Source organism: Lissotriton vulgaris, chromosome 3_1, assembly GCF_964263255.1.
Source record: "Lissotriton vulgaris chromosome 3_1, aLisVul1.2, whole genome shotgun sequence".
In the NCBI taxonomy this organism is placed as follows: Eukaryota; Metazoa; Chordata; class Amphibia; order Caudata; family Salamandridae; genus Lissotriton; species Lissotriton vulgaris.
The window spans coordinates 1,559,133,847-1,559,159,433 of NC_141689.1; the positions used below are offsets into that span (position 1 = coordinate 1,559,133,847).

Here is a 25,587-nt window from a genome sequence, read left to right on the forward strand (position 1 = left end):
ACACACGAATGTAGATTACTTACATGCATCTTCATCCTAGGCATCTGACTGGATCCATAAATTCAGTGGCTGCTCCTCTGCTAAGGCAGAAAAGCCTCTCGTCACTGCTCAAAAGGAAAAATAAAGTGAAAGCGTATCATTATTATCATTTTATTTTTCCGAGTGTAGTCGGTGGTGGAGCGGGGCTGGCCGGAGCAGGGGGAGGAGTGGTTTGCACTCCCTAAGTGAGCATTACTGTTTGGCTGGTGCATGTTCCCCACCAAGCTGCATTACACAGCTTGGTGAGGAACATGCACAGACTCCCTGTTTCAATTTACCCTGCTTTTAGAAGTTTTTGTAAGTTGGATTTCTTTATTTTGCCCACAAATTATTTTGTCATCAAAATATCCAGACTTGGTCCATTAACTGCTGAAGCCTTTTCACTCTAGTGCTCGCCCCTTTTTGATGCCTATCAAATCTGTGTCCTTTTCCAACAATATAATGAGCATTCTAAAAGTAGCTAGGGTTTGTGGATTACCCTGAAGTCGACAGAGAAAAAAGTTAACGTTTTCGTGGTTGGAAACAATGGTTAAAAAGTGCTCCTCACGGCACACAGACGTCGCAGATGGGCGGAGAAGGGTGCAGGTTACAAGCAATTCCAGTTCGCTTTCACCCAGGATCTTGAAAAATGGAAACCTCTGGTGCAAGCTCTAGAGGTTTTCTTCAAATCCTCTTCAGCATTGACCAATGGCTGTCGTCTAGTGGCAGACGCCCCCATAAAAAGTATTTAAAACTCTGCTCCAACTGCCACAAACAAATGTCAGTGAAATCAATATGTGGATTACCTTTGGCGCTTGATTAAGTCATGCAGTATCTTATGGTAATAAATGTGCTCCAAGAATCACTTTAAGGAAGAGCCAAAACTAATGCTTTCCTCTCTGAAAGGGAAAAACAGGAGACCAGTTTTTTTTCTTCTGGAAGGAATTCTTTAGAGTAACACCACAAAAAGATCCTTCTAATCTATGTACAAGAAAATATAAATGATACTTAAGAGGGTTGATGGTTGACTCTTCAGAGCCCATCCCCATTCTGAGTCTTCATGTATTTCTAAACTGAGTTTCCTATTCCAGAGTATCACGTTTCTGTGGAGCAATGCACACTTCAATGCTGCTATTAAAAGAAAAAAAGTTGACACTAACCAGCAATAATTGAATCTATTAAATACATATTTTGTGAAAGTAACTCTCAGAGGTAATTCTACTTTTTTAATGTGGATTCGAAGTATGGCATGCAAGAATCTGTGCGGGGGGAAAAAAAACCCTAAGCACATACCAACTCACTTATCTTTTTCTCTTTGCTCACACACCACTACAAAACATAGTTGTTTTTCATTCTCAGCTGAATCTAAACTAAATACCTTCTGTTCTACTTCTTTGGAAAGCAAGGTCTGATGCTTTAGGCCATAAACTTTTTGCCTTATAATTTGGTCTTCAGAGAGTTCACACGATGCAAAGGTTCACCCATGTATAATCTGGCTTGTGACCTCTTGACTGTCCTGGAGGACCCCAGAGCTTCTTTGACTCAAACAGCACGTGATAGTCAGGATGCAACTGCAAGTATGTTCTTTGGTTTGACCTGGACCGTACAGACTGCATCAGTACACCTACTGGCACCAGAAGGCACATTTTGATGCGATCAACCAGGTTTTCTGGGGTCCTGAAGGCATTCCTTATGGTTATGTCCTAAAATTGATCTAGACATTTTGCAAAAGATGAATTGATGCTGCAACGATCCAAAAACCGTTGTGCCGCAGCAAAATGATGATCGCAGCAATATAGAAAATTCAGAGCCTGCTTCAGGCAGCTAGCTGACAGACTAATGCTAGTCCTCTCAACCCTAACCTACTGACGATCCAGTCCATTTGGGTCACAGCACCATTAGACAACTTTCAAATGAGCTGCGGCAGCAGTCTTCCAACTCCTCCTGCCCTGCTGAAGTGGTGGTCAAACTACCTTAGTTTACCTGTCAAGATTCATGGCTGGCTGGCAGGAGACTGAATACGGCACTACCTGAATGGCTGGAGATTCATCACGTTGGACAAGTGGGTCGCCTAAAGATTCATGAAAGAGGCTACGCCCTGACCTTTCTTTCTATCACCACCTACATTCCTCCTGCACTAGTGTAGTAGCTCTAGGAGAAACATTCAGCTGTCCTGATGCAGGAAGTTGACAGTAGTTGTCCAAGGGCGAGGGTGAAAGAAAGCTTATTTGCATTACTTTCTTGTTCTGAAGGAAAACGGAAGAATACAGCCTGTTTCGGGCCTCCAGGAATTGAATGCCTCTAGGCTTATTATTTTAAGATATATTTTTACCCATTGTGAAGGCTCACAAAGTTAGATTATGTAGACCGGTCTTAATTTTCTCTGAAGGACATTGACTTTGGTTTTGCTACTGCCCGTTAGAAAAAATCCATACTACACTGTTTTAGATGTGTGCAATTCTAGAATTGTATTTGCCTCATTGTCTAAACTTTTATTCTCCTCAAACATTTATGAATTCTGCACTTTTATAATTGTTTTAAATCATTGGTGAGTGACTGATTTTCTGAGGAAGGATCGGTTCAAAATGCTTACTTAAGCTCAAATTCTGTCAGCTCTGGACTTACATAATGCAAATTTCCAAATTCTCGTCCTGCAGTTGTGCAAGTGTTAAATGTAGTTCAAGGTAGGCCAGGAAGATTTTAAAGTCATTGCACTTTATTTGACCTTATTTTGGCCCCTCTAATGTTCACGAAAGTGATTACAGTGGTAGTCATCCTTCTGTGGAGTCAGATGCCCTGAGAAATGGATTTCCCATACCTCTTTGGCAGGCTGCTAAAGGCGAGCTGCCCGTAATCAGTCATATTCCAACCCCAGATGACAGCTGAACTCCTTAAAGAATTGGTAGTAGCAATCAATGAGCCAAGATCACTGACTCAAAGTCCTTAATCAGGGGAAAATCCTTGATACAATGACGTTTAATTCCTTTCCTCCAGTGCAGTGAGCCTGGGACTTTCAGTTTATGATCCCGATGCTTCGGTATCGTTACTGGGTGAGGATGACTGCGTCTTCTTGGCCTCCTGGCTTTGTGTGTCTTCTACACGAGTGACAAGTTTCAGATGTGGGCCATGCAGGTGGCCTTTGAATCACAGTAGGCTGCTGTGTGAGGAGGGGTTAGAGGGTGGCCATCTAGCTGCAGTGGAGCTTAGGTGTCTCTGCATCTTACACCTTGTAGGTGCTGGCTCCATATTCATTTTTAGGAGCTTTGGGCAAATCATCTGAAGCTAAAAACCATCAATGCTGGTTGGGAAAGTCCTCACAGACAACACACACACACCATGAGTACTGTAACAAACAGAACGGAATGTAGTCCTGGATCCTGTTCAGGGAGGCGCTTGTAGGGTGGCTGGACCAGCAGGGCATTTTCCTTGGTGCTAACACCACTTAGCTGAGCGTCCCTGAATGCCAGAATGGAGAAACTGAGCAGGCACCTTGCAGATTTGAGTTACATATGTCTCGAAGTGACGTAGGATTTGTTTGATGAATGGGGCACACTCTGACTACATCTTTTTGCCACCATTGAATGGGCAGTATCAACAATTCTGTGTGATACATTTTTCACTCATACACTTGTTGGGAGACACATGGTTGGAATGAAAGGATGGACTCCTATTCATTTTACCTTGGTTGAGGGAGGTCAAGACAGACCAGGCTTAAGTCATGCGCATCGCTGCGGGATGGCCCTGTAGACTGCGATATATAGAGCTGAGCGAGAGTCTGTCCTCCTAGCTTCCAATTTGGCGAGATCTACGGTCTCAGCAGCAGACCATCGTACTACATGAGTCTCTACAGCTTACTCTTATACATGGATATTGAGTAGTTGCACCTCTATGCATCTGACCTGCCAGCCGAGGTGGAGGTCAATCTTTTAGCCAGGTGTCCTTCCAAGAAGCAGATGCAAGTGGGAAACTGGTAAAATATGTAAAAATTACAATGCATAACTTTGATGTTCTCTTTTTTCTTGTTCTGTTAGCCCTCTCAAGACTATTTACCCGTTTGCCATTTCGGTGTTTGCTTGACAACCCACCTTTAAGTCACTATTTGTGGTGAGTTTTATAAAAGGTTTGATTCAGATGTTACTCATCCCAAACCCACATCCATTCTGTAGGAAGGTGGATACCTGACTGGTTACCCCAGATTTTTGCCTTGTGTTTAGCTGGTTTTTGACTTAGCCTGGGGCCCTGATTAGCAGGATCCCAGGCCAACTATATGCTCTCACCGTAAAATGGACTCCATGTACTCTAGGTACATCTCCAATTGGATATTGGGTCACCTTATGAGCCCCTGTATAGTGTACTATAGGTACCCAGGGCATAGGTGCATCCAAGGTCTACCAGGGGCTGCAGCATGTATTATGCAACTGTCTGATCACTCAGCTGGGGCATGGTCGTTTAATCACCCCTTGCTTAGGTATAGTATTCCAATATCTACCCTTATATATAGACACGCAGTAACCTATAAGTCACTCCTATGGCAGGCCTTAACGATCCTGAAGGCAGAGTGCTTGGTTATGTGTGAGATGGTGCTCTAGCATGAGCTGAGCCTGTCTGCAGCTTTCGGAACCATGTCCTTATAGCTGTTCTATGATATCGATATACAATATACTCTTAAGTACATTATGAACCTCGCGGTTAAATGCTAACCTTGGTTTGGCTTTATCCAAACATGTCGTGTAAGGTGTCAAACGCTTTGGAATACTACCCCCTCGCCAATTTTGGCGATGGGGGTAGCATTCCACCCTTCTAGAGGGAGAAGACATGTTAAAACTACTGTACCCGGTTAAAGTTAACCAGAGCCCCAGCATCACAAAATGGATGCTGCTGCCACAGACACAAGTCTGACCTCCTGCTGCTGGGAGTCCTTCCAGTCAGGGAGGCATGGACAATAGGTTTCCTGCCTGGGGAGGTGCGAGCACCACCCAAGACAGGACTTTGTGTATTGGGACAGGGAGGGCTGAATAGATTGAGACACTGCCTGGGGCACACTAGGTGCTCCATGCATACCCCAGTTCAAACTGGTTGCTGGGGCACTCCAGCCCCAGCTCTGGCGCAAAACTGGACAAAGGAAAGGCGGTGTAACTACCCCCTTCCTGGTCCCACCCATAGGAGGGACCTAGAAAGTAATCCAGCCCCTTTTAGTTGTATAAAGGTAGGAGCTGAGTCCTGAGACTTTAGATTAGATCCTGAACTGAAACTTGAAATGAAACTCTGGACCTTCGACGTTCTGCTGAAGCTGAAGACTGAAGAATCTCCCTTGTGGCCAAGTAGTGACCACCCTGGGCAACCAGGCACAATCCAGCAAATCAACGGCTTGCTTTGTCTTCGTTCCCACCGGAACCCGAGCACAGAGCCTGACAAGACCCAGACTTCTAGACCTCTCTATCCCTCTCTTCACGTCTGCAGCATAGCTGAGATCCGTGGAGGCGACAAGACACGTGGGACCGGACATCTTGAAAAGTCTACGACTTGCTACCTGTGCAGCTCCTGAGGTATCCTCGAAGCTGTGCACTGGGGATTGAGAAGCCCCGAATCCGAGCTCCACCTGCACCGAAGATCAGCCCTCCACACTCCACAAGTTCTGCGTGGGGTCCTTCTGCTTGTGTTCTGCTTGACGCGCTGTCCGGTTGCTGGCCCGTTGGCTAGTAGCCTCTGTGACGACAATCCTTTTGAATCGCCTCGCTGGTCTGGTTGCTCCAGACTGGCCCTAGCCTCCCTGCAAAGGTGAGGCCCCTCAGACCTTGCTGGTCTGCACCAGAAGCCTTCTTTTGAACCCTGTGTGGGTTGCCTTTGCCAAGGCTTGTTGACTCCAATCCGGCAGTCAACCCCTCCATCTGCGAGAACCTTCGTGGGACAGCTCGCCTCCAGCACCTGGTCATCTTCGACGCCTCCTGGTCCGCGTGGCTGAAGACACAAGCTTCACGACAGCACCTGCTTGCTCCTCGACGTCGTCTGGTTCCACCCGGTCACTGGCTAGTGACCCAGACTCTGTCCCCTCTGCTTTCAGGTCCTCTTCATCCTCGATACACCCTTGGATCCACCCGGACATCTTCCTCCTGGTCGCCTGCAGCATCTTTCTTCAAGGCTCCATAGACTTCAACGGCGAAACCCAACACATCTTCACATCTATACACCCACTTCCTGTGGGTGAGGTAACACGAGTACTTCGGTGCTCCCAAGGGTATTGACTATCCAAGTGTCTAGGTTTTTAGTTGTTTCCTTCTAGCGAGACCGGAAGTGTCCTGAATCCTTCTTTTCCTAACTTCCCTTTGCATTGACTCACGCGTTGGTGTAAAGACCCTGCACGCGCCGCCTGTGGGCCTCCTACTCCTAACCTAAGGTTCAGATAGTTTAGCCCTAGCGATTCCCTAGGCCTTTCCTTTTCTCGTGACGTTGTACTTATACCACTTTCTCAATATATGGTTTGCTTCGCCCCTAGGGCCTAACTGTAAATTGTGCAACTTAAAGTATTCTAACTAAGTATCTTGTTATGTGCTTTGGCCTCTGATCTCATAAAGAGCTCAGAGGAGTGTGTTAGTAAATAAATACATATATATTTTATATATATCCTGTGTGGTGTCCTTTCATTTGATATTCAAGGGGTTACATATGGTAAAACAGCTGGCTTTACACACCCTCACTGTCCACGCTACCACTAGGATAGCTGGTCTATAAGGTTGACTTTACAACCATCACCATAAGGGTTGTTTGGACTGGTGCAAGGTGCTCACTAGAATAGTGAACATCATATACCAGGCCAACTTCTCACACACTCCACCTCCAAAAAACGTTGTATGCCTTAGTGGGATCTAAACGTGGTCTTAATATTGCTTGTGCACACCTTCTGAACTGATGCATGACTTTTATTTTGACACTTGAGCCTAAAAAGCAGTCTTCTTCATTTTGATTATCAGTACGTAGTTTTTGTAAACTGCAAGCAGTACTTTCTGTACAAACTGGTGCTGATGACCAGGATAGCCTTCCTACCGAAGGCTGACTTGATTGCACGTTACCAGTTTATTAATTAGTATGCCAGTGCTTTTTCTTGTCCCACATGGACTTCATTCTAAGAGTTCTCTGAGCTTGTACACCACCGCCTGCAAAAAAACATTGTGCGGATGATCAGCTCTTTGTGAGTTTTTCTGGGGCAAAGAAAGGGAAGGCTGTGCAAAATGTGTCCCTATGGGTAGTCCTCTGTATCAGGATCTGCTGCACACTGGCCAAGCAGCAGTGCACTGAGGCCTCTGGCTCATTCCATCTGGCCCAAGCCTCTGCGATAGTATAGGTGCGAGCAGTGCGTTTTATAGATATCTGCCAGGCTGCGACATGGGCATAAGTGCATAATTTTATGAAACACTACTGCCTTGATAGCGAGGTCTGGCAAGGTGTAGTCATCAGCTCAGTTCTGCAAGACTTTTTTTTTTTGTTGGAGTAGACTCCCCTCATGTCCTCCACCTTTGGGAGGTACCTCTTCGGTATCCATTCTTAACATAAGGAATCTACTGTTAGAAGTAGCCATCAGAAGAACAAGTTGCTTACCTTTGGTGACTCTCTAACCACAGATTCTTCACTATCCTCCCACCTCCCTGTTCGGTTTAGTGCTCCCTTTACTTCCAAATATGGACCAGGTTAAGAATATGCTCACGGACTTGGCCAGTATGTTCTACACTCAGCATGTGAAGGTGTGAAAAAGGACACAAACTGCCGTCTGCTCATGAGTAGTGCTTTTTTGTCACTGTGCTCCATTTCTGTGGCACAGGCATTGGTGGAAGAACTCTGTCCAGTCTAACACCTGGGGATATTTTAGAGGTGAGGAATCTGCTGTTGTTCACCAGAAAGGGCATGACCCAAAGGCAGCAAACTTGTTCTTTTTCTGCAACTTCCCCAGCCACTAGTAGGCATTTGAACAGACCTATTAGTTTAACTGCTTATATTGATTGCTATAATACTATAATAATCAGGACCATGATGGTTTGGTTCTTGCTGTTTAAAGGGCTTGCCATGCATATAGCTTTAAGGCCACTACAACCAAACCCTGTATTTCTGTTCATTTCTCTTCTAACCCTTCAATACTGTTAATGTAGCTGCTTATATTTAGAGGAGCCATGAATGTGACTGGAGAAATTTCAAGCCACTTTATAACAAGGCCTCAGTGCTTGTGTGACTAATCAATACCAGTCCACCACTAAAGCAATCTATTTTGCTATGACACTGGACTTCACCAGTGGAGGTACCCTCCTGGAATGTTTGCTTACTGATCAAATCGAGTGCTTTTCGCTCATGCTTTTGACCATTTATGTCCGCAAAGGTGCTACATGTTTATTATCTTCTAGAAAAAAAACCTTAAATTGAATATAAATATTGTAAAAAATCATGTGCCTTCTCCTCATCTCATGAAGCTCTGTACAAAGACACTTTTAAGGGATGTTTTTAAAAGAAAGGCAACAATGATTACTGTATGTAACCAAAAGTACCTTGTAAAGATCTATTGGTTAGTCCGGATTTCTGTCTGTCTGCAAATGGTCTTTAATATTTCTCAACTTAGAATCCCAAGCTTTTTGTTAAGTTACAATATTGATGCATGGCTTGCACCAAGTGTAAGTTAATGCAGAAGAACTCGAAGTTTCTCAATCATGGTTTTGCATTACGTATGTGGTTCTTTAGGACCTCATCAGCTGATGCTAGACACTAAAAAGCATATCAGTTTTAACAGTCCTGTGTTTGACAGATGTACATGGTTGTATTTCAGTCACAAGGTCATCACTAAATTCTACATTTGAAAAATAAAATGAACAATTAGTGAACAGTTTTGTATAATGTATTTCTCTTTTGGCTTGACTGTATTTCTATAAAATTGAAAGACAAAATGACCTGACCTACATTTCTTAATTCTTAGCTTGATCTGGACGCAAAGTCAAACGAATTGAGAGCCAAGGCAAAACTACTGAAAGAGCAGGAAAATCGAATTGCAGAGTTGGAAAAGCTTGTTGAAAATCTACAGAAGAAAGTTAAAAATATAGATCTTTCTATCTCCATGGTAAGCCTTAAACCATTGTAATTTTCTTGTAGAGCTTTTTGCAAGGCTTAGAATAAAGTTAAAAACACTTGTTTTCCTTAACAATTGTTGTTGTAGTACCGTCTTGTAGTGGCATTCCAATGATATTGTTTATAAAGAGAACTACCCTTCCTTTTGTCAACCCAGCACCTTCCACTGTCCTTGCCTCCCCTCTGCAAACAACTGATGGATGGCCTTCTTTCAGTTTTGCTGCAGTAAGTGCAAGCCCTTTTGGCAAAGGCGGCTATCGAGGGGGTGTCCTCGCCAGAAGTAGAACATGGTGGTTATTGTAGGAGAGTAGGGTCTGCAATCCTATGATCACCCCAGATTTTTGCTTTTTGCTTCACTGGTTTACGACTTCCCTGGCTGTGGGCCTGCCAATCAGACCCACAGCCTAGCTGTTCTCTCTCTAAATTGACACGTGTACCTTAGGTGCATTTACCAATTGGTACTGGGCCACCTTATCAGTCCCTGTACCCAGGGCATAGGTGTACCCAGGGCCTACCACGGGCTGCAGCATGTATTATGCCACCCCTGGCTGGCCATCTAAATCTGACACAACTGGCTGCACGACAGCTGGGGCAAGGTGGTGTAATCACCCTTTGCTGTAGATATAGTATACGTATATCTAACCCTAAAATGGACACATGTATTCCTATCAGTCACTCCTATGGCAGACCTTGACAATCCTGAAGGCAGAGTGCTTAGAATTATGTGAGATGGTGCTCTGGCATAAGCTGAGCCTGTCTGCAGCTTGCGGAACTAAGTCCTAATAGCTGTTCTGTGATAACGCGTACCATATACTCTTAAGTGCATTATAATCCTTGCGGTTATTTGCTATCTTTGGTATCGATTTATCAAAACATGTCGAGTAAGGGGTCATACGAATTGGAATACTAACCCCTCGCCAATTCTGGCGACGGGGTTAGCATTCCACCCTTCTAGAGGGACACAACATATATGTAACTGTGAACCCCGGTTAAAGTTAACTCGAGCCTCCGCATCACAAAATGGATGCTGCCACCACAGACACAAGTCTGACCTCCTGCTGCTGGGAGTCCTTCCAGCGAGGAGAGCTTGGACAAAGGGTTTCTTGTCAGGGGCGGTGCTAGCACCATCCCAGACAGGGTTTTGTGTATCCTAGGTAGGCAGGACTGAATAGGAAGGTGACTGCAAGTGGCACCCCGGTGCTCACTATGCATCTGCCAGTTTAAACCAGTTCCAGGGGCACACCAGCCCCTGAGCTGGGGAAAGTCCGGCATGGGAGAGGGGTGTAACCACCCCCCTTCCTGGTCCCACCCATGGGCAGGACCTAGTCGCGTGCCAGCCCCTTTCTTTAGAATAAAGGTGGGAGCGGGGACCCTTCCAAATTAGATCATCTTTAAATCCTGAAACTACTTTCTACGAAAGGAACTCAAGACTTCTTCTCAAGATTTCTCCCTTGTGACTAAGGAGTAGTCACCCTGCATCAAGCGGGCACCAACTAAGTAACCTGCGGTTTGCTGCACGTCCTTCCTCCGGAACCAGACCGACCAGCACGACGAGAACCGGCTTCCCTGGCACCTCTGTCCTCTACCTGCATCATCAGCCCAGCTGAGATTCGTGGGTGTGACGAGACCTCGAGGGACCGGCCATCTCCAGAACTGCACTACGCTTATCCAGCACGACCGCCGAGGGATCCTCGAGTGAGTGCTTTGGGGTTTGAGAAGCCCTAACCCTGAGCAGCTCCAGCACCGAAGTCCAGCCCCCCAGCATCCACGAGATCTGCGTGGGGCCCTTCTGCTCTTTGCTGCTCACCGCGTTGTCCGGCCACTTGCCTGCTGGCTTGTAGCCCTCCTGACGATGAACGACGACACTTCCATCGCTGGTCTGTTTGCTCCAGACTGGCCCTTGCGCCCCTCCAACAGAGGAGCACCCCGGACCCTCCTGGTCCACTCCAGACGCCATTTTGAGTCCACCGCGTGGGCTTGCATTTGCCAAGAGTTGTTGCCCCGATCCTGGGTCCAGCATCGCCGACAGCAGATACCTTCGTGGGACAGCTCGCACCTTCATCCTGGTCGCCGACAACGCCTCCTGGTCCGAGAGACTGCAGAGCCCAGCGTCGCCCACTCACCTGGTCGAGGTGACTTCCTGGTGCCCATCTAATCACTGGCTAGTGATTCAGAACTTGGTCCCCTCTGCTTACAGGTACTCTTCTTCAGCTGATCCAGTCCTTGGAACAGCCCGGAACATCTTCACTGGTCGCCTGCCAGCAACTTCCACTTCAATTTCCTGGTTCGTCAACGAAGAAACCCGACTACACTTGAACCCTATGCAGCCGCAGCCCCTAGGCTAGGTAAACAGAGTACCACGGTGCTCCAGCGTAGACCAACTCTCTAAGTGTCTTGATCCATTTTCGTTTTTGACCTACCTAGTCGGGTTCGCCCGAGGACACTAACTGTTGCATTTACTAGTATCCATAGACTTTGTCCCGCATTACGTGTGAGAGTTCCCACTCTGCACACAGCGTTCCTAGACCTCCTGCTTCTAATCTAAGGGTTCAGCATTGTAGGCCTAGCGATTCCAAAGTCTCTGAGAGTAGTACTTACCTGCTAGTAATTTCGCTTTCCACTTTTGTAGTATATGGTTTTCCGTGCCCCTCGGGCATTTGCGTAAATTATGCGACTTTCAGTATTTCTTTAAGAGCTTTGTATTGTGCTTAGCGCCCTGTCCTCATAAAGAGTCCAGGGCTGTTGTGTTATAATAAATATCCTTTTATTTTCATAACAACTTGTGTGGTGTCCTTTCACTTGGTGTTCAAGGGGTATATGTGATGGTATAACAGCTGGCTTAACACGCCCTCTAGAGTTTAGCCTAAAGACTGCTCTTGTCCATGCTACTAGGATAGCTGGTCTATAAGGTTGACTTACAACCAATCGTCAATAAGGGTCGTTTGGAATGATACACAGTGATCACTAGAATAATGAGCACTACATATCAGGCCAACTTCTCACAGTTATGCCCTCTACTTTCTGGTGCCCAAGAAGGGTGGAGGCCTTTGGCCTATTTAAGACCTATTCCCCCATGAACACCTTCATCTGAAAGGAATAATTAAAAATGCTCACATTTTCCCAGGTCTGGTCCGCCCTCAAGACTGGATGATAGCTTGGGACCTGCAGGATGCCTATTTCCATATACTTGTCCTGCAGGCCCATCGGCAGTACCTGTGGTTTGTGGTGGAATAGGAGCATTTTCAGTTTACTGTGCTCCCATTTGGTCTCACCAGTTCTCCTTTGGTGTTCAAGAAAGAGATGGCAGTGGTGGCAACACATCGTTGGACATCAGGGCTGCCAGTCTTTCCTTACCTTGACAACTGGCTGTTGAAGGCCGGCTTACCCGAGGCACTAATAAGCCATCTCCTGACTACAACCAAACCTCCTGTCATGTTTGGGGCTTACTTTTAACTTGCTGAAGTCACATCGGTCTCCTTCTCAGACGCCCCCTTTCATCACAGCCATTCTGAACACTGTTTGGTTTCATTACTTTCCCTGGGGAAGAAAGTCCAGGATATTCAGGCTATTATCTGATCTGAACCTCGGTCATGGATTTCAGTGACATTTACTCCGAAGCTGCTACGACTGTAGGCATACTGCATCTTGCTGGTCGAGCACGCCAGGTGGCATATGTAGGTGTTGGGACAGAAATGTCCCTCACTTGGTAACAAACATTTTCCATTGCCCAGTGTGTCCCCGTTACGGTGTCTGGATCCCTAATGCTAATTTTTGATATCTTGGGCAAACATGGATCATGGGTGTGCGCTATGACATAATCCTGCAGTCTAGTTTGACAAGGAGGGGCACCTTTGCTAGGAATTAAGAAGCTCGAATGTAGTGGTGGCAGTATACTGTGGTGGGATCATTAGAAGTGAAAAGGCCTTTTTACCGGTCACTGGAGTGAGGCCTACAGGCTAACGTGTAAAATTCAGCTGCTGTGTTCCTAACTCACCCTTGGAATATATCAAGTTAGTTTGTAGTGCTGTGCAGTGCTTGTCTGTTTGCATGTTCTGGGTATATATGTGCCTGTTAATGGTACAATGCATGAAAGATTCTGGATGCCATTTTGGGAGACAGATGGCGGAGTGTGAAGCATGAGTTGGTAGAAGAATCCCCCAGACAGATTTGTGGATTGCTGCATTCCTCTGAGTTGGGTGGGACACATGTCTAATGGTGCTCGTTAATTCAGAGAGGTCACTGGAAAGGGGCCTGGGCACATCTCAGGAAGGAGATGGCGCTATAAGAGAATCGTAAAGAGTAAGGCTTGGGTAACCTTTTGATATCATATAAATCAAGTGTGCACTTCCGATAAACATGGGAAGCTTCAACAGCTGCACTAATACTCTAAGAGTTACTCACTGGTCCTAAAGCACCCCTTTCAGGATGCACAATCCTTTTTCTTGTTGGATGGCCGCTGCAATGCTCAATGCACCCCTCCAATGAGGATCTTTGCAGTAGGTCTTTGTACTGTTTGTTACCTACCACTCCAATCTTCATGCATGCTTAGAGAACTCTAGAAGACATATGGTTGTTGACTGGAGACACTCAGCCATGCCACAGTGCCAGAAAACATCTCTGAGAAAGAGCAACCTTTGAGGGGCCTGGTGAGCATTGCAGCACCTGCCTTCCCAGCTGCGAGAGTGGACATCGCCCAAGGAAAATCCAAGACCATGTTCCCTTGAGGCACTGCTTCCCTTCCAGGAGTTCCTCATCAGTAGTCATAACACTGAATATTCCTGCCCATGTGCGAAGACCCCAGAGTATACACATTTTTTTAAAAATTATATATTGTATTGTAAGTGCATTTATATAGCGCTTACTACCCCCTGACGAGGCGTCGAACTGCTTTTTTAGCGGGTTGCACTCTATAGAGGATTAGTGTTGAATTAGTATAGTGAAACGTGCAAGTACATTGTAAGTGGTGGATAGGTTAGTCAGTTATTTGGATTTGGAATGATAGCAGAAGGATAGAGGAGGAAAAAATGTATGTATTTATATAGCGCTTGTTACCCCTGATGGGGTGTTGAAACATCCTATTCAGGAAGCCCATAAAGGATTAGTGGTGAATTTATATGGTGAAATATGAAAGTAATTTCAGTGGTGGATATTAGTCAGTTATTTGGAGTGAGAAGGATAGCGGAGAGATAAAAGGGGAAGAAAGGTTTGCATTCATATAGCACTTGTTAGCCCTGATGGATGTTGAAGCGCTTTTCTGGCGAGTATCATGCCATACCGGATCTCATAAAGGATTAGTGTTGAAAATTAGTATTGTATAATATGAAGTAATTTGAGTAGTGGATATGTTCCGTTATTTGGTTAGAGATAGGTAGGTGGCGGGATAGTGAAGGAAAAGAGGTTTGTATTTATATAGCGCTTGCTACCCTTGATGGGGTTTTGCAGCGCAAGTAGCACGCTACTATGGAACCCATCAGGATTAGTGTTGAATTAGTATGGTAAAACATAAAAGTAATGTTAGTCCGTTATTTGGATTGAGAAGGGTTGGGGAGTGGTAGAAAAGAGGGAAGAGTTTAGAAAGGTTTGTTTTGGGTGATCGGTATAGTAAAAGAGGTATAAGATGATGCAAGGAGGGGTAGAGTAGGAGAGAGTCTAGAAAGGGTTATTTTGGGGATCATAGTAGTGGTATGGGGTTTGGGGTTAAATAAGAGTGGATGTAGAGGATATATTGAGCGAAGTATAGGCTGAGAAATAGGGAAGTGCATTGGAAATGCAAAATTTGAAGTAAGCGATAAATATATAGATTCTTAAGTACATTGAAAGTATATAGATGCATAAAGGAGGTATGTATATTGGGCAGCATTTCTGTCCCTGGTCAGTCGCGAACAGGCTCAGACAGGCAGCCGCCCCTGTCCTCTCTGCCCTTGGCTGAGACGCCCTATCCCTGGCCTTTTATAGCCCTAGTAATCAGGTGACCCAGTCAGCCAATGGGAACCCTAGCCCTAACACTATCCAATCACAACACTAGCCCTTAAACTCTAGAACCAATAGGAGATCAGGACCTTACAGCCAATCTTAGCCCTAGTCCAAGCACCCAATCAGTTTAAAAACCCTTATCTCTACGTCCAATAGAGGCCCTAGCCCTACCAGTAGTCCCACCCCAAGTCCAAGCAACCAATGGCACAGGAAGCCCTTGTCCCTATTTTCAATAGACAGCCTAACCCTACTCTTAGTCCCACAACCAGTCCAGCAACCAATCACACCAGAAGCCCTAATCGCTACTTTCAATTAAGTCTAGCCCTAGTCCCACGCTAGTCCCAACCACCAATAACACAGGAAACTCTAGTCCTAGTTCCAATAGAAATCCTAACCCTAGCCCCAAACCTACATTGATTGGATCACAGACCCAGAAACCAATCAGAACACTCAAATACCCAACCAATGAGGACACTAACCCTAATCCAATAGAAACATCAGATACAACCACCAATCGGTGTACACATGTAGCAAACATTATCAGACCATATAAGGTCACAGCGACCTCAGACAAGGTTTACTGGCCAGGGAGTTGGAAGCTGCCTTTCCTGTTCAGAATCTCCACGGAAACAGACAGGCTCAATCCACAATTTGGACTTCTGCAGGTAAAGGCCTCACTAACTTGAAATCTAACAATACTGTTTGAATACAACTTTACTCCCTCCCCTGGCCAAAAAACTAAGTGCTCAGTCCCTAGTAAACACAGTTTAAACAGCTCACAGAAGTAGCCTCTGATGTAGAGTATCCATGTTGCTGGGGGGGAGGTTAGGTAGAAGCATGTGGGCTGGTTTCACTGGCTTGTGAACACAAAAGGTGGCTGGTGTGCGCTGTTTTAACATACAGGTCTTAGCACATAGCAAAGGAGAAATTTGGAGGGAAAGCTGAAAGTCAACAGCAATGAGAGGGAAAAACTACAGCGTTTCGACTGCAAATCCCACTATTCAACACTTTAAATGGAAGCAATCATGGGCAGGAAAAAACACAAGTTTTTAAAACACAAAACAGATGATAAAATATCCAATCACAGGCAGGGTAAAACTACAATTTTAAACTGTCGCAACCACAGGCAAAGACAGAGGGAAAATCGTTTTTTTAAAAACTTTTGTTTTGGGAAGAGACACCACTAGTCTGCCTCTTTGCCACTTCCTGGACTCTGATCACTGCAATCTGGGGCACATGGAGGCTGCAACTCACAAGATGGAGGACGCTGCGGGCTTTGGTGTTAACGGGAACCGACGTATCAAGGTCTGGTTCCCGTGGACTGTTACTGAAGAGTCTTGGGCTATTGCCCAGTTAATTGTATCCTCTGATACCGTTTTGGGGAGTTTTTGTACTAGTTGAGGGTACCAACGAATTGATGTGTGGTCCCCTTTGTTAGCAATTGACTCTTCCTGATCAGTGTGTTTAAAAATTGGTGTTTCATTAGCACCCTGCGGGGCAACTCTTTTCGGAACGGGGTCGCCAAGTCTCTTTGACGTGCTTTATACTCTTAATATGATTATCGCCAACTCCGATTAGACTTAGGGGCTGAAGTGTTCGTTCCGCACATGATTATTGGATTGTGCGGTTTACATGTGATCATAGTTATTTAGAAGCATCCGATGCGTCGTGGAACACTGATCCAGTTATTTAGACTGCCGTGAGAAAGTCTGAATACATATTTGTACAGACAAAACATGTGATGGCTTCAAGAATTGGCATCAAGACTTGCTGAAAATTTGGCATATGTGAATAAAAGAGCTTCTTTTTTCTTCTCTTGTGATTGGTGGATTGTCCTTTGAAAAACGATGGATCGAAATAGGATACATTTGCCTTTGGACATTTGAGATTTGGATACATACTGTTTTGATATATTCTATTTTTTGGATATATGTTCTGATTGAATAAATTGTTACTATTGGAAAATCAGTTGTAATTACTTTTTAGGGTCAGTGCTAAGCACCAAGATCCAGCACTGGGATCTCTCCTGGTAACAGGTGAGTAATTTCGTTTTCAGATGATTTTTAGTGAATATTTCAAAGTTTCAAAACTAGACAATTTCCAAGTGAAAACCAGTCCGTTACCCTATGGAGAAAATGTAAGTGATCGGCTTTCAGGTAAGTACTCGACTGGCAGAGCCAAGGTCCTGGGGTAAGACTCTGGGGTCTCCCAGGTTCATGTACGTACAGTAGTTACACCCTCAGCGGCACTGGGGCAGCCGGGTGCAGAGAGAGTAGGCCCAATGTTAGCCTATGGCGGGTAGGGGGCCTTTGGTTGGTGGCTGCTAGCAGGCATGCCACACAGCTGTTGGAGCTGGGCTCCTGGTCACTTGCACAGTGTAAGTGGGGAAGTCGAACAAAACAAAAGTTGCACTCCCAGCTACACTGGGGCGGCTGGGTGCAGGGTGCTTTTGGGCCGTCGGGCGCCCAATTGATTTCAATGGGAAAGCTGCACAATGAACAAAGGCTGCAGGCTCGCTACGGAGATTCTTCAGGTGGGACCACCACTTCGAGAGGTAAGTTGGGCAGCTGTAGGTTAGGTAGGCACCCAGGAATTGGGCACAGGGAGCCGCAGGGCGCCTGGTGCAAGGGTATTTTTTGGCGTCTGGAAATCTAACCCTCTGCTGGTCGCGGTTTGGAGGAACCCTGGAGTAGAGGTTGCAGGCGTCAGGAGCGTTGAGGGAGGTCCTTGGGTGCTGGATTCTTGGTCACAGTTGCCGGGGGGACGTCCTCGAGGTCTCTGTCCACTCAGGCACGGGCCGGGCTCGGCGGGTGCGGAGTGTGCTGGATTTGCGGTTCCTGGCTGGCCCCTGGCGTTGTGGATCTATGAGCAGAACCACTGCTCGTGGGAGTCCCAGTCTTTGGATGAGCAAGGCAGTCCGGTCCTCCCGGGTTTTCGAGGTTGCTGACCACAGGAGACGCCGGGGTTTAGCAGGTATAGGTTCGAGGTTCGACAGGCCTGTAGGGCTGGGGCCAAGACAGTTGGTGTCGTCCTTGTTAACAGCCGCACGGCAGGTCTTCCTTCTCCTTGCTCTTTGTAGTTTTAGAATCTGGATCTGAGGAAGGAAGGTTCAGGGTGCCCCTAAATACTAAATTTAGGGGTGTTGCAGGTAGGGAAAGGAAAGGGACCAATGGGTCCCTTTCCTGGGGTGAGTACACCCCTTTTCTCTTCCAGGGGATCCTCATCAATAGTCATAAGCATTAGAATATTCCCGTCCATGCGCGGGACCCCGGAAACACATGCACTAGAAACATGAGAAACAACACCGTTTGTTTAGAAACTGTTTTTTTTTTTAAAAACCTTTATTTATAAAAGCACAGTACACAGCGTCTGCCTACGACCCCGCAGGGCCGGCCGCTATGACAGACGGAAGGATAAAGAAGAAATTAGGAGACAGTACGCCGTTAAAGCAATCCCTTGAGCATACATTGTCATGTGGAACATAGCACCATATCAAATAGGATAAAAAAGGTTTAATTTTATGATTTTGTCGAGAAGAACAACACACAAACACATGGTATCATACTGGCAAGGGTCGTAGGAGGGGGGTAGAGGGGGGCTGAAACAGATAAATAGATGAACGCATCTGGTGAGGGGGGGCGAGCATGAAGGGGAAAAAACAAAGGTAATACGGAAAACAGGAAACGGAACGTCAATCTTGGGGAAGAGGGGAGAGGAGCCTCATAGTCAAGCGGAGGGGAGCAAATATCTCCGCGGTACGAATTCCACTGAGCCCAGACCCTGGACCATTTCTTGGGACGCCCCCGTGCCTCGTATACCGTTTTTTCTCGAAACATGCACCAGTCCATGTTCTCCTTCCAGGCACTGAGCAATGGTGGTCTAGGGGAGCCCCAGAGCTGAGCTATCTCTCTTCGCGACCATGTTGCCCAAAGTGACCCAAAGCGTCTGAGCAGCATTGCAATCCGAAGGCTCCCACACATTAAGCAGGCAACGTCGTGCTTCGGGAAGGAGGGGGATTCCGGTGACACGACCCTTAACATCATGCACTCTAGACCAAAAGGCCGAGACCATCAGGCATTCCCACAAAACATGAAGGAAGGTACCATCCATACCGCACCCACGCCTGCATCGTCCATCCGAAACTAAACCCATTCGTACCAGACGCATTCCAGTCACATACACATGGTGGAGGATCTTCAGCTGGACAAAACTAAGCCGAGCCGGAATAGCCACCTCCTTAGGGGAGGACACAGCGGACTGCCAGTCCTCGTCGTCGAGTTCGAGCCCGTCAGCCGTCCAAGAAGCACGAAGTTTCTCCAGTTGGTCAGCCCTGTTAATGAGCTTTTTATATATCAAGGAAATCGTGCTATCGGGGACATGGCCGTCCAAGACACGGGCCTCCAAGGGGGAGGATTGCGGAATATCGGTACCAGGGGGAATGACGGAGGACAAGGCATGTCGAACCTGCATATATCGAAAGTGCTCCCTGTCATCGAGCCGGTATTCCAGTTTCAAAACAGCGAAGGATTTCACAGCGCCCCGTGCCCACAGATCCTCCACCTTACTAATCCCAATCATGTCCCACTTATCAAACCCTTTCGTCTTCCACAGGTTGCCCAACCGATCCGAGTCATACAGTGGCGTCATACGCGTCAGCTTACCACCCCAGCCCGTGGCCACAGTAGCATCCCTCCAGGCCCGCACCGCACACTTCGTAGGACCTGTAAGGAGACGGATGGGTGACTTTGAGTACAGAGCCCTATTAAAGTTGCTACCGGGCAATAACATTTTATCCAAAGCAAAGGCGGGAGCAGGTTCTGAAGAGTACGTCGCATGATTGATAGCGCTCAGATGTGAGGCCCAGTAATAGCGTCTAATATCCGGCAAAGCAATACCACCATCGTACCATGAGAGGGTGAGCTTGGACAATGCAATACGGGCACGACCATCCCAAATTAGTTGTCGCTGTAGACTCTCGACCTCGCGAAAGTAGCGAGCAGGGACAGGGTCGAAAAAATTCTGCAGGGCGTAAAGAAATCGGGGGAGCGACATCATTTTGAAGAGCGCCGCTTGGCCCAATGGGGATAAGGGCAATTCATGCCACCTTCTCACATCCTGCTTGAGTCGGCGGAGCGGAGCATATAGGTTCCGCTCATAGCGGACTGAAGAGACCGTAGAGACATAGATCCCCAAATATTTGAAGCCGTCCGTCGCCACCAAAATGGGGAACCTGCGAGGCAGAGGTGGCAAACCCCGGCTATAGCGTAGACACAGGACTTAGTCCAATTGATGACTAATCCGGAGTTCTTACCGAAGGATGTAAGCACGTCGAAGAGGACGTTAAGAGACTTTTGAGGGGAAGTGAGATAGAGAAGGATATCATCGGCATACAATGAGACGCGATCCTCGAGATCTGGCGTCCACCGGATCCCCTTAATCGAGGGTTCCCACCGAAGCCACGCAGCAAGGGGTTCAAGCGCCAGCGCGAATAGAAGCGGGGAAAGCGGACAGCCCTGACGAGTGCCACGGCCTAATGGGAAGGGGTCAGAGCATCTACCATTTACCACCACCTGAGCGAGTGGTTGTTCGTAAAGGAGCCTGACCCATGCAATAAAGTTAGAACCAAAGCCAAACTTAGAGAGGGCCGCCCAGAGATAGGGCCATTTGATGGTGGCGAAAGCCATAGTGGCGTCCAGGGAGGCCACCACTGCCGGCTCCGCGAGAGTTGCAGCCCTCGTGAGAACACCATGAAGCCTACGCAGGTTAAGGGCCGTGTTCCTGTGCGGAATGAAACCGGATTGATCCGGATGGATCAAGTCGCAAATCACCTTCAACAACCGATTGGCCAGAACCTTGGCCAGGATTTTGGGTTCCGCGTTTAGCAGAGAAATGGGGCGGTAGGAGGTGTAGTGGTCACGAGGCTTGCCATCCTTATAAATGACCACTATGGTAGCTAGGCGCTGCTCAAGTGGAAGGCTTCTAGCCTCAAACGCATCGAGAAACATGTTGCGCAGATGGGCGGCCATCTTGTCCGGACAGAGTTTGTAAAGTTCAATGGGCAACCCGTTCGGGCCCATCGCCTTACCCGAGCGTAACGATCGGATGGCAAGGGCAATCTCATCTACGGTAAAGGGAGCCTCCAAAGCAAGGCCATCTTCTTCCGAGACAGTAGGAAGAGCTATATCACGCAATAACAGGCTGGAATCAGCCTCATCACGATCACTCACCGGGGTATAAACCTTCCGGAAGTGGTCCACAAAGCAATCAACAATCTCGCCAGGGTCGGAGACAGTCACACCAGATTCGCAAACAATAACAGGCACAACATGACTCGCTCGTTCAGCCTTATCCAGCCATGCCAGAAGTTTGCTAGCTTTGTCACCCACATCATAAAGCCGGCCCAATTGATTCGCTCGCATCAACTTAGCAGCATCAGTAACACAAGCCTTGTAGTCAGGCTGTTTCAGTTCCAGAGTGTGCAACAGCGCAGGCGTGTCGTCCCCACCCAGCTCACTTTCAAGCGCAGTGATCTCAGTCTCAAGGGCCAGAACAGCCTCCCTCTTAATCCTTCGCTCAGCAGCAATGAGAGATATTGCGGAACCCCTGATAACCGTTTTAAAGGCCTCCCACAGAACAGTAGGGGAGGTGACCGAGCCCACATTTTCATCAAAGTAGCAGTCAATCGCCTTCACCATATCTGAGCGGAGCTGGGGGTTTCGGAAGTGCCAGGGAGGGACAGGGGGAATCCTGTTACCAAGCAGACCACCCACAGAAATCCTAATCAAGGGGGAATGGTCCGAGATACCCCGGGGAAGATGTCGAACCTCCCGGACAGTGGACAGAGTGGAAGCCAGCATAAAGAAATAATCTATACGAGAGAGGCTGCCATGCGCACCAGAGTGGAAGGTATACTGCAGGAGCGACGGGTGTAGTGAACGCCAGACATCTACCAGACCAAAAGTATCAGCCATCTCATTGAGCCACATCTGGGATGGCGGCAGGACTCTAGAGGGCAGCCGATCACATTCGCCAGACATAACAGAGTTGAAGTCCCCACCCATGACTAACAGTCCATCAGGGAGACCAAGAAGAGTCTTGCCAAGGTCGGCGTAGGTGGTAGCTTGCAGCCCCGGGGGAATATATACAGCCACTAACACAATTGGTTTACCCTCCCACCTCCCGGAGACAGCAGCATACCGCCCCCGATCGTCCAATGTAACATTGTCAATCGCAAGGGCAAGGGAGGATTTCACCATGATACCCACTCCCCGGGACCCAGAGGTGAAACCAGCATGGGCGACCAATCGGTAGCCCCGACGGTCGAGAGCCTTACAGGCGTTACCGATCAAGTGGGTCTCCTGAAGGAACACAACATCAGGGGCATGGCGCCTCAAAAACTGTAACACAATGCCACGTTTGATTCTGTCACCCAAACCGTTGACGTTCCAAGAAAGAACATGCATCTCACCCCCCCCCATCACAGCAAAGGCAATCTGCCCCAACCCCCCCCCCCCCCCCCCCAACCCCAATTTCGGAATATTTGCAATCCGTGACATACCATGAAAAAGAGAACATAACAAACAGAACGAAACACAACCAAGTCTCCAAGAACCATCCCCCAACCAAGAACCCGTTACAACACCCTCCACCCTGCACCCCTGCTGACTAAAAAGCCACCCCAAACTGCAGTGTGCCTGTCGCCCCATCTGATCTACACAAAGAACCCCCCGAGGAGGAAGGGAGAAATCACCCGCACCCGCACCGCCACGGGCATAAACATAGAGCACACAGTTAATTTACTCTGTAGAGTTCATAGTCTCAAGTCGGACCTCCGGGGGCCCACGTTACTCCTGGGCCGTTGCGCCACCTTCCGCACCACCAGGGCCTCCGCTCTCAGTATCATCTGTCGGCAACGAGTCCAACCAGTCATTAGCACGGTCCGGCTGATCAAAAAAATAAGCACGTTCTCTGAACTCAATCCGCAGGCGAGCTGGAAACAACATGGCGTACTTCAGTCCCCGGTCCCTTAGACGACGCTTCACTCCGAGGAACCCAGATCGCTGTCGTTGCACTTGGGGAGTGAAGTCAGGATAGATGGAGATAGTTATTGTCGTATTTCAACGGGCCGTGTTTACGAGCGGCCTGTAGGATAGTGTCCCTGTCTCGATAGTGAAATAGCCTTGCGATGATAGGCCTCGGCGGGCCTCCTGGCTTCACTTGACCTCCTGGGAAACGATAGGCGCGCTCTACGGCAAAGAACTTGCTGAGTCCAACAGGAGCGAGTTTAGCGACAATAAGTTCCTCGACCAGTAAATCGATCGAGGCAGCACCATCACTTTCCGGCACTCCAACCAGGCGTATGTTCCGCCTGGCCCTATTGTCGTAGTCTTCCATGCGTTTGAGCAGTAGGTCGTTTGAGGAACGCAGATTCCCAATCTCGGATTGCGCCTCCGCCATGTCCGTCACCAAACTCGACGCCTTCAAGTCCAGTGCCTTCACCCTCTCATTCGTCTTGGCCAGATCGGCTCGAATAAGAGTAACATCTACAGCCACCGTGTCTATCTTGGACACAATGGCTTCGTATTGCGGACTCATATCAGCCTTAAGTCCAGAGATGGCGGCCAAAAGGTCTTGGAGTGACACTTCAGAGGAAGACGACATGTCCGTTCGAGGGCCTTCAGAGCTAACACTGGTGACACCAGGGGAGCCTCTTGGCTGGGTGTAGCGCTCGATCATATTAGACTGGATCGACCCTCCCCGTGTTACAGCCTTCCTGCGTCTTTCCGCCTCAGGTTTTGTCGCCATGTTGCATTCAGTGGCGGTCGAAGACACCCAGGTGCAGCGGGACGATGATAAGTCCAAAAACTCTGAAGTGTGGTTTTAAGAGAGAATGCCACGGGTTCCTTGCCAGCCCAAGGAAGGAGAGCGTTCACTGTGAAAGTGGCAGGCGAAGACAGAGTAGGAGGAGACAGAGACGATGAGGCCGGAAACCGAAAGTGAGAGTGGCACACCACCGGTGGGCCAGATGCCAGGCAGCCGTTGTTGTTGCATTACAGCTCAGCCATAACAGGCAGCCGAGACCCCGGTTGCGTCTGTGGTTAGGCCAGAAAGTTGAAGACGATAGAAAAATGGTCCCCAAGGTCCGATTTCGGCCAAAAAAGGATCGACCGCATCAGTGAGAGTAGTACTCCAAAAGCCCGTCGAAGTAATCAGGATATATCCAGGATAGATAAAGAAGGGCGGCGCGGGTCTCGGGAGCTCTCTGCTCACGCGACCATCTTGGATGCCCGCGTAGCTCCTCCCTAGAAACTGTTTTAATGCTCAGAAAGCAGCAGAAATTCTCATAAAACACTGAAAGCATAGAAAGCTCCCAGGCTGCATTGCAAACAGTCTAAAAAGACTGAAAAGCTAACCTGTAGCTGCATGCAATAAACTGACAGTGCCTTTAAGGCACTCCTGACCCCCAGCTTCCCATCATGCCTCAGGGGAGTTAGGTCAGTTCTTTCCAGGTCCTTCAGGAAGGGCCCTGGTGACACAGCTCCACTAATTTCTGATTTCTGTCAGAAATTCACTTCATTTTCACAACTTTTTTGGCTTACTTCGTCGTTTTACATCTTGTCAAGTAAGAATCTGTCTTTTATTGGCAGTTTTTGGGCTTTCACCTTGAAAATGCCTTCTCTTTTTGATACCTGCCCTTCTTGTGGAAAAAAGAAGGCCAAGACAGATAAACATAAAGTCTGTATACTTTGTCTGCCTGAAGATCATGATCCAAGGACCTGTCCTCAATGCAAAGCCCTGTCAGGAAGAACTCTGAAGGACAGGGAGAGGATTCGCATATATGGCCTGGCTAGGTCATCCAGAGGAAGGTCTCCGGTAAAGAAGGGCTCCAAGAGGTCTAGAACACCTTCTAAGGACAAGACTTCACGCACTTCAGCTTCAGCGTCGGGCTCGGCGCTGAATAAAGATCTACCGGTGGGTCATTTATCTAAAAAACAACCATCGACGGCGGGCTCGCCGTCGAAAGGATTCAGGTACGTCGTCGATTTCAAGACCCTCCGCCGTCAACTCGGCGACGATCGGCGTCTAGGACAACGACCCCTCCGCCGACGTCAACCCGGCGACGTTTGGCGTCGAGGAACAAGAGCCCTCCACTGACGTCAACCAGGCGACGATCAGCGTCGAGGAGCATCACAGCGCTGCAGTCGTCAACTAGATGACGATCGGCGTCTAAGTGTGACACCTCGGCCGTCATCAACCTGGCGACGATTGGCGTCGAGGCCTCCGCCGTCGTCAACACTACTTTTGGCGTCGAGAACAGGCTCACCTCCGTCGTCGCAGATACAGCGGCCGAGAGCCCAGTGTGAGAAGTTGGCCTGATACAAAGTGCTCACTAGAATAGTGAACATTATATATCAGTCCAAACAACCCTTATTGATGATTGGTTGTAAGTCAACCTTATAGACCAGCTATCCTAGTAGCATGGATACGAGCAGTCTT

The 25,587-nt window shown here is 47.8% G+C and overlaps 1 protein-coding gene across 1 annotated transcript in view; it reads left to right on the plus strand.

Moving 5' to 3' along the window:
* CENPE (centromere protein E) overlaps positions 1–25,587 on the plus strand; it is a 1,817,274-nt gene that overhangs the window by 470,231 nt on the left and 1,321,456 nt on the right. The window contains exon 20 of the mRNA XM_086962044.1: positions 8,969–9,109. Coding sequence (XP_086818170.1) covers positions 8,969–9,109 — 141 coding nt within the window. The remainder of the gene's footprint in view (positions 1–8,968; positions 9,110–25,587) is intronic.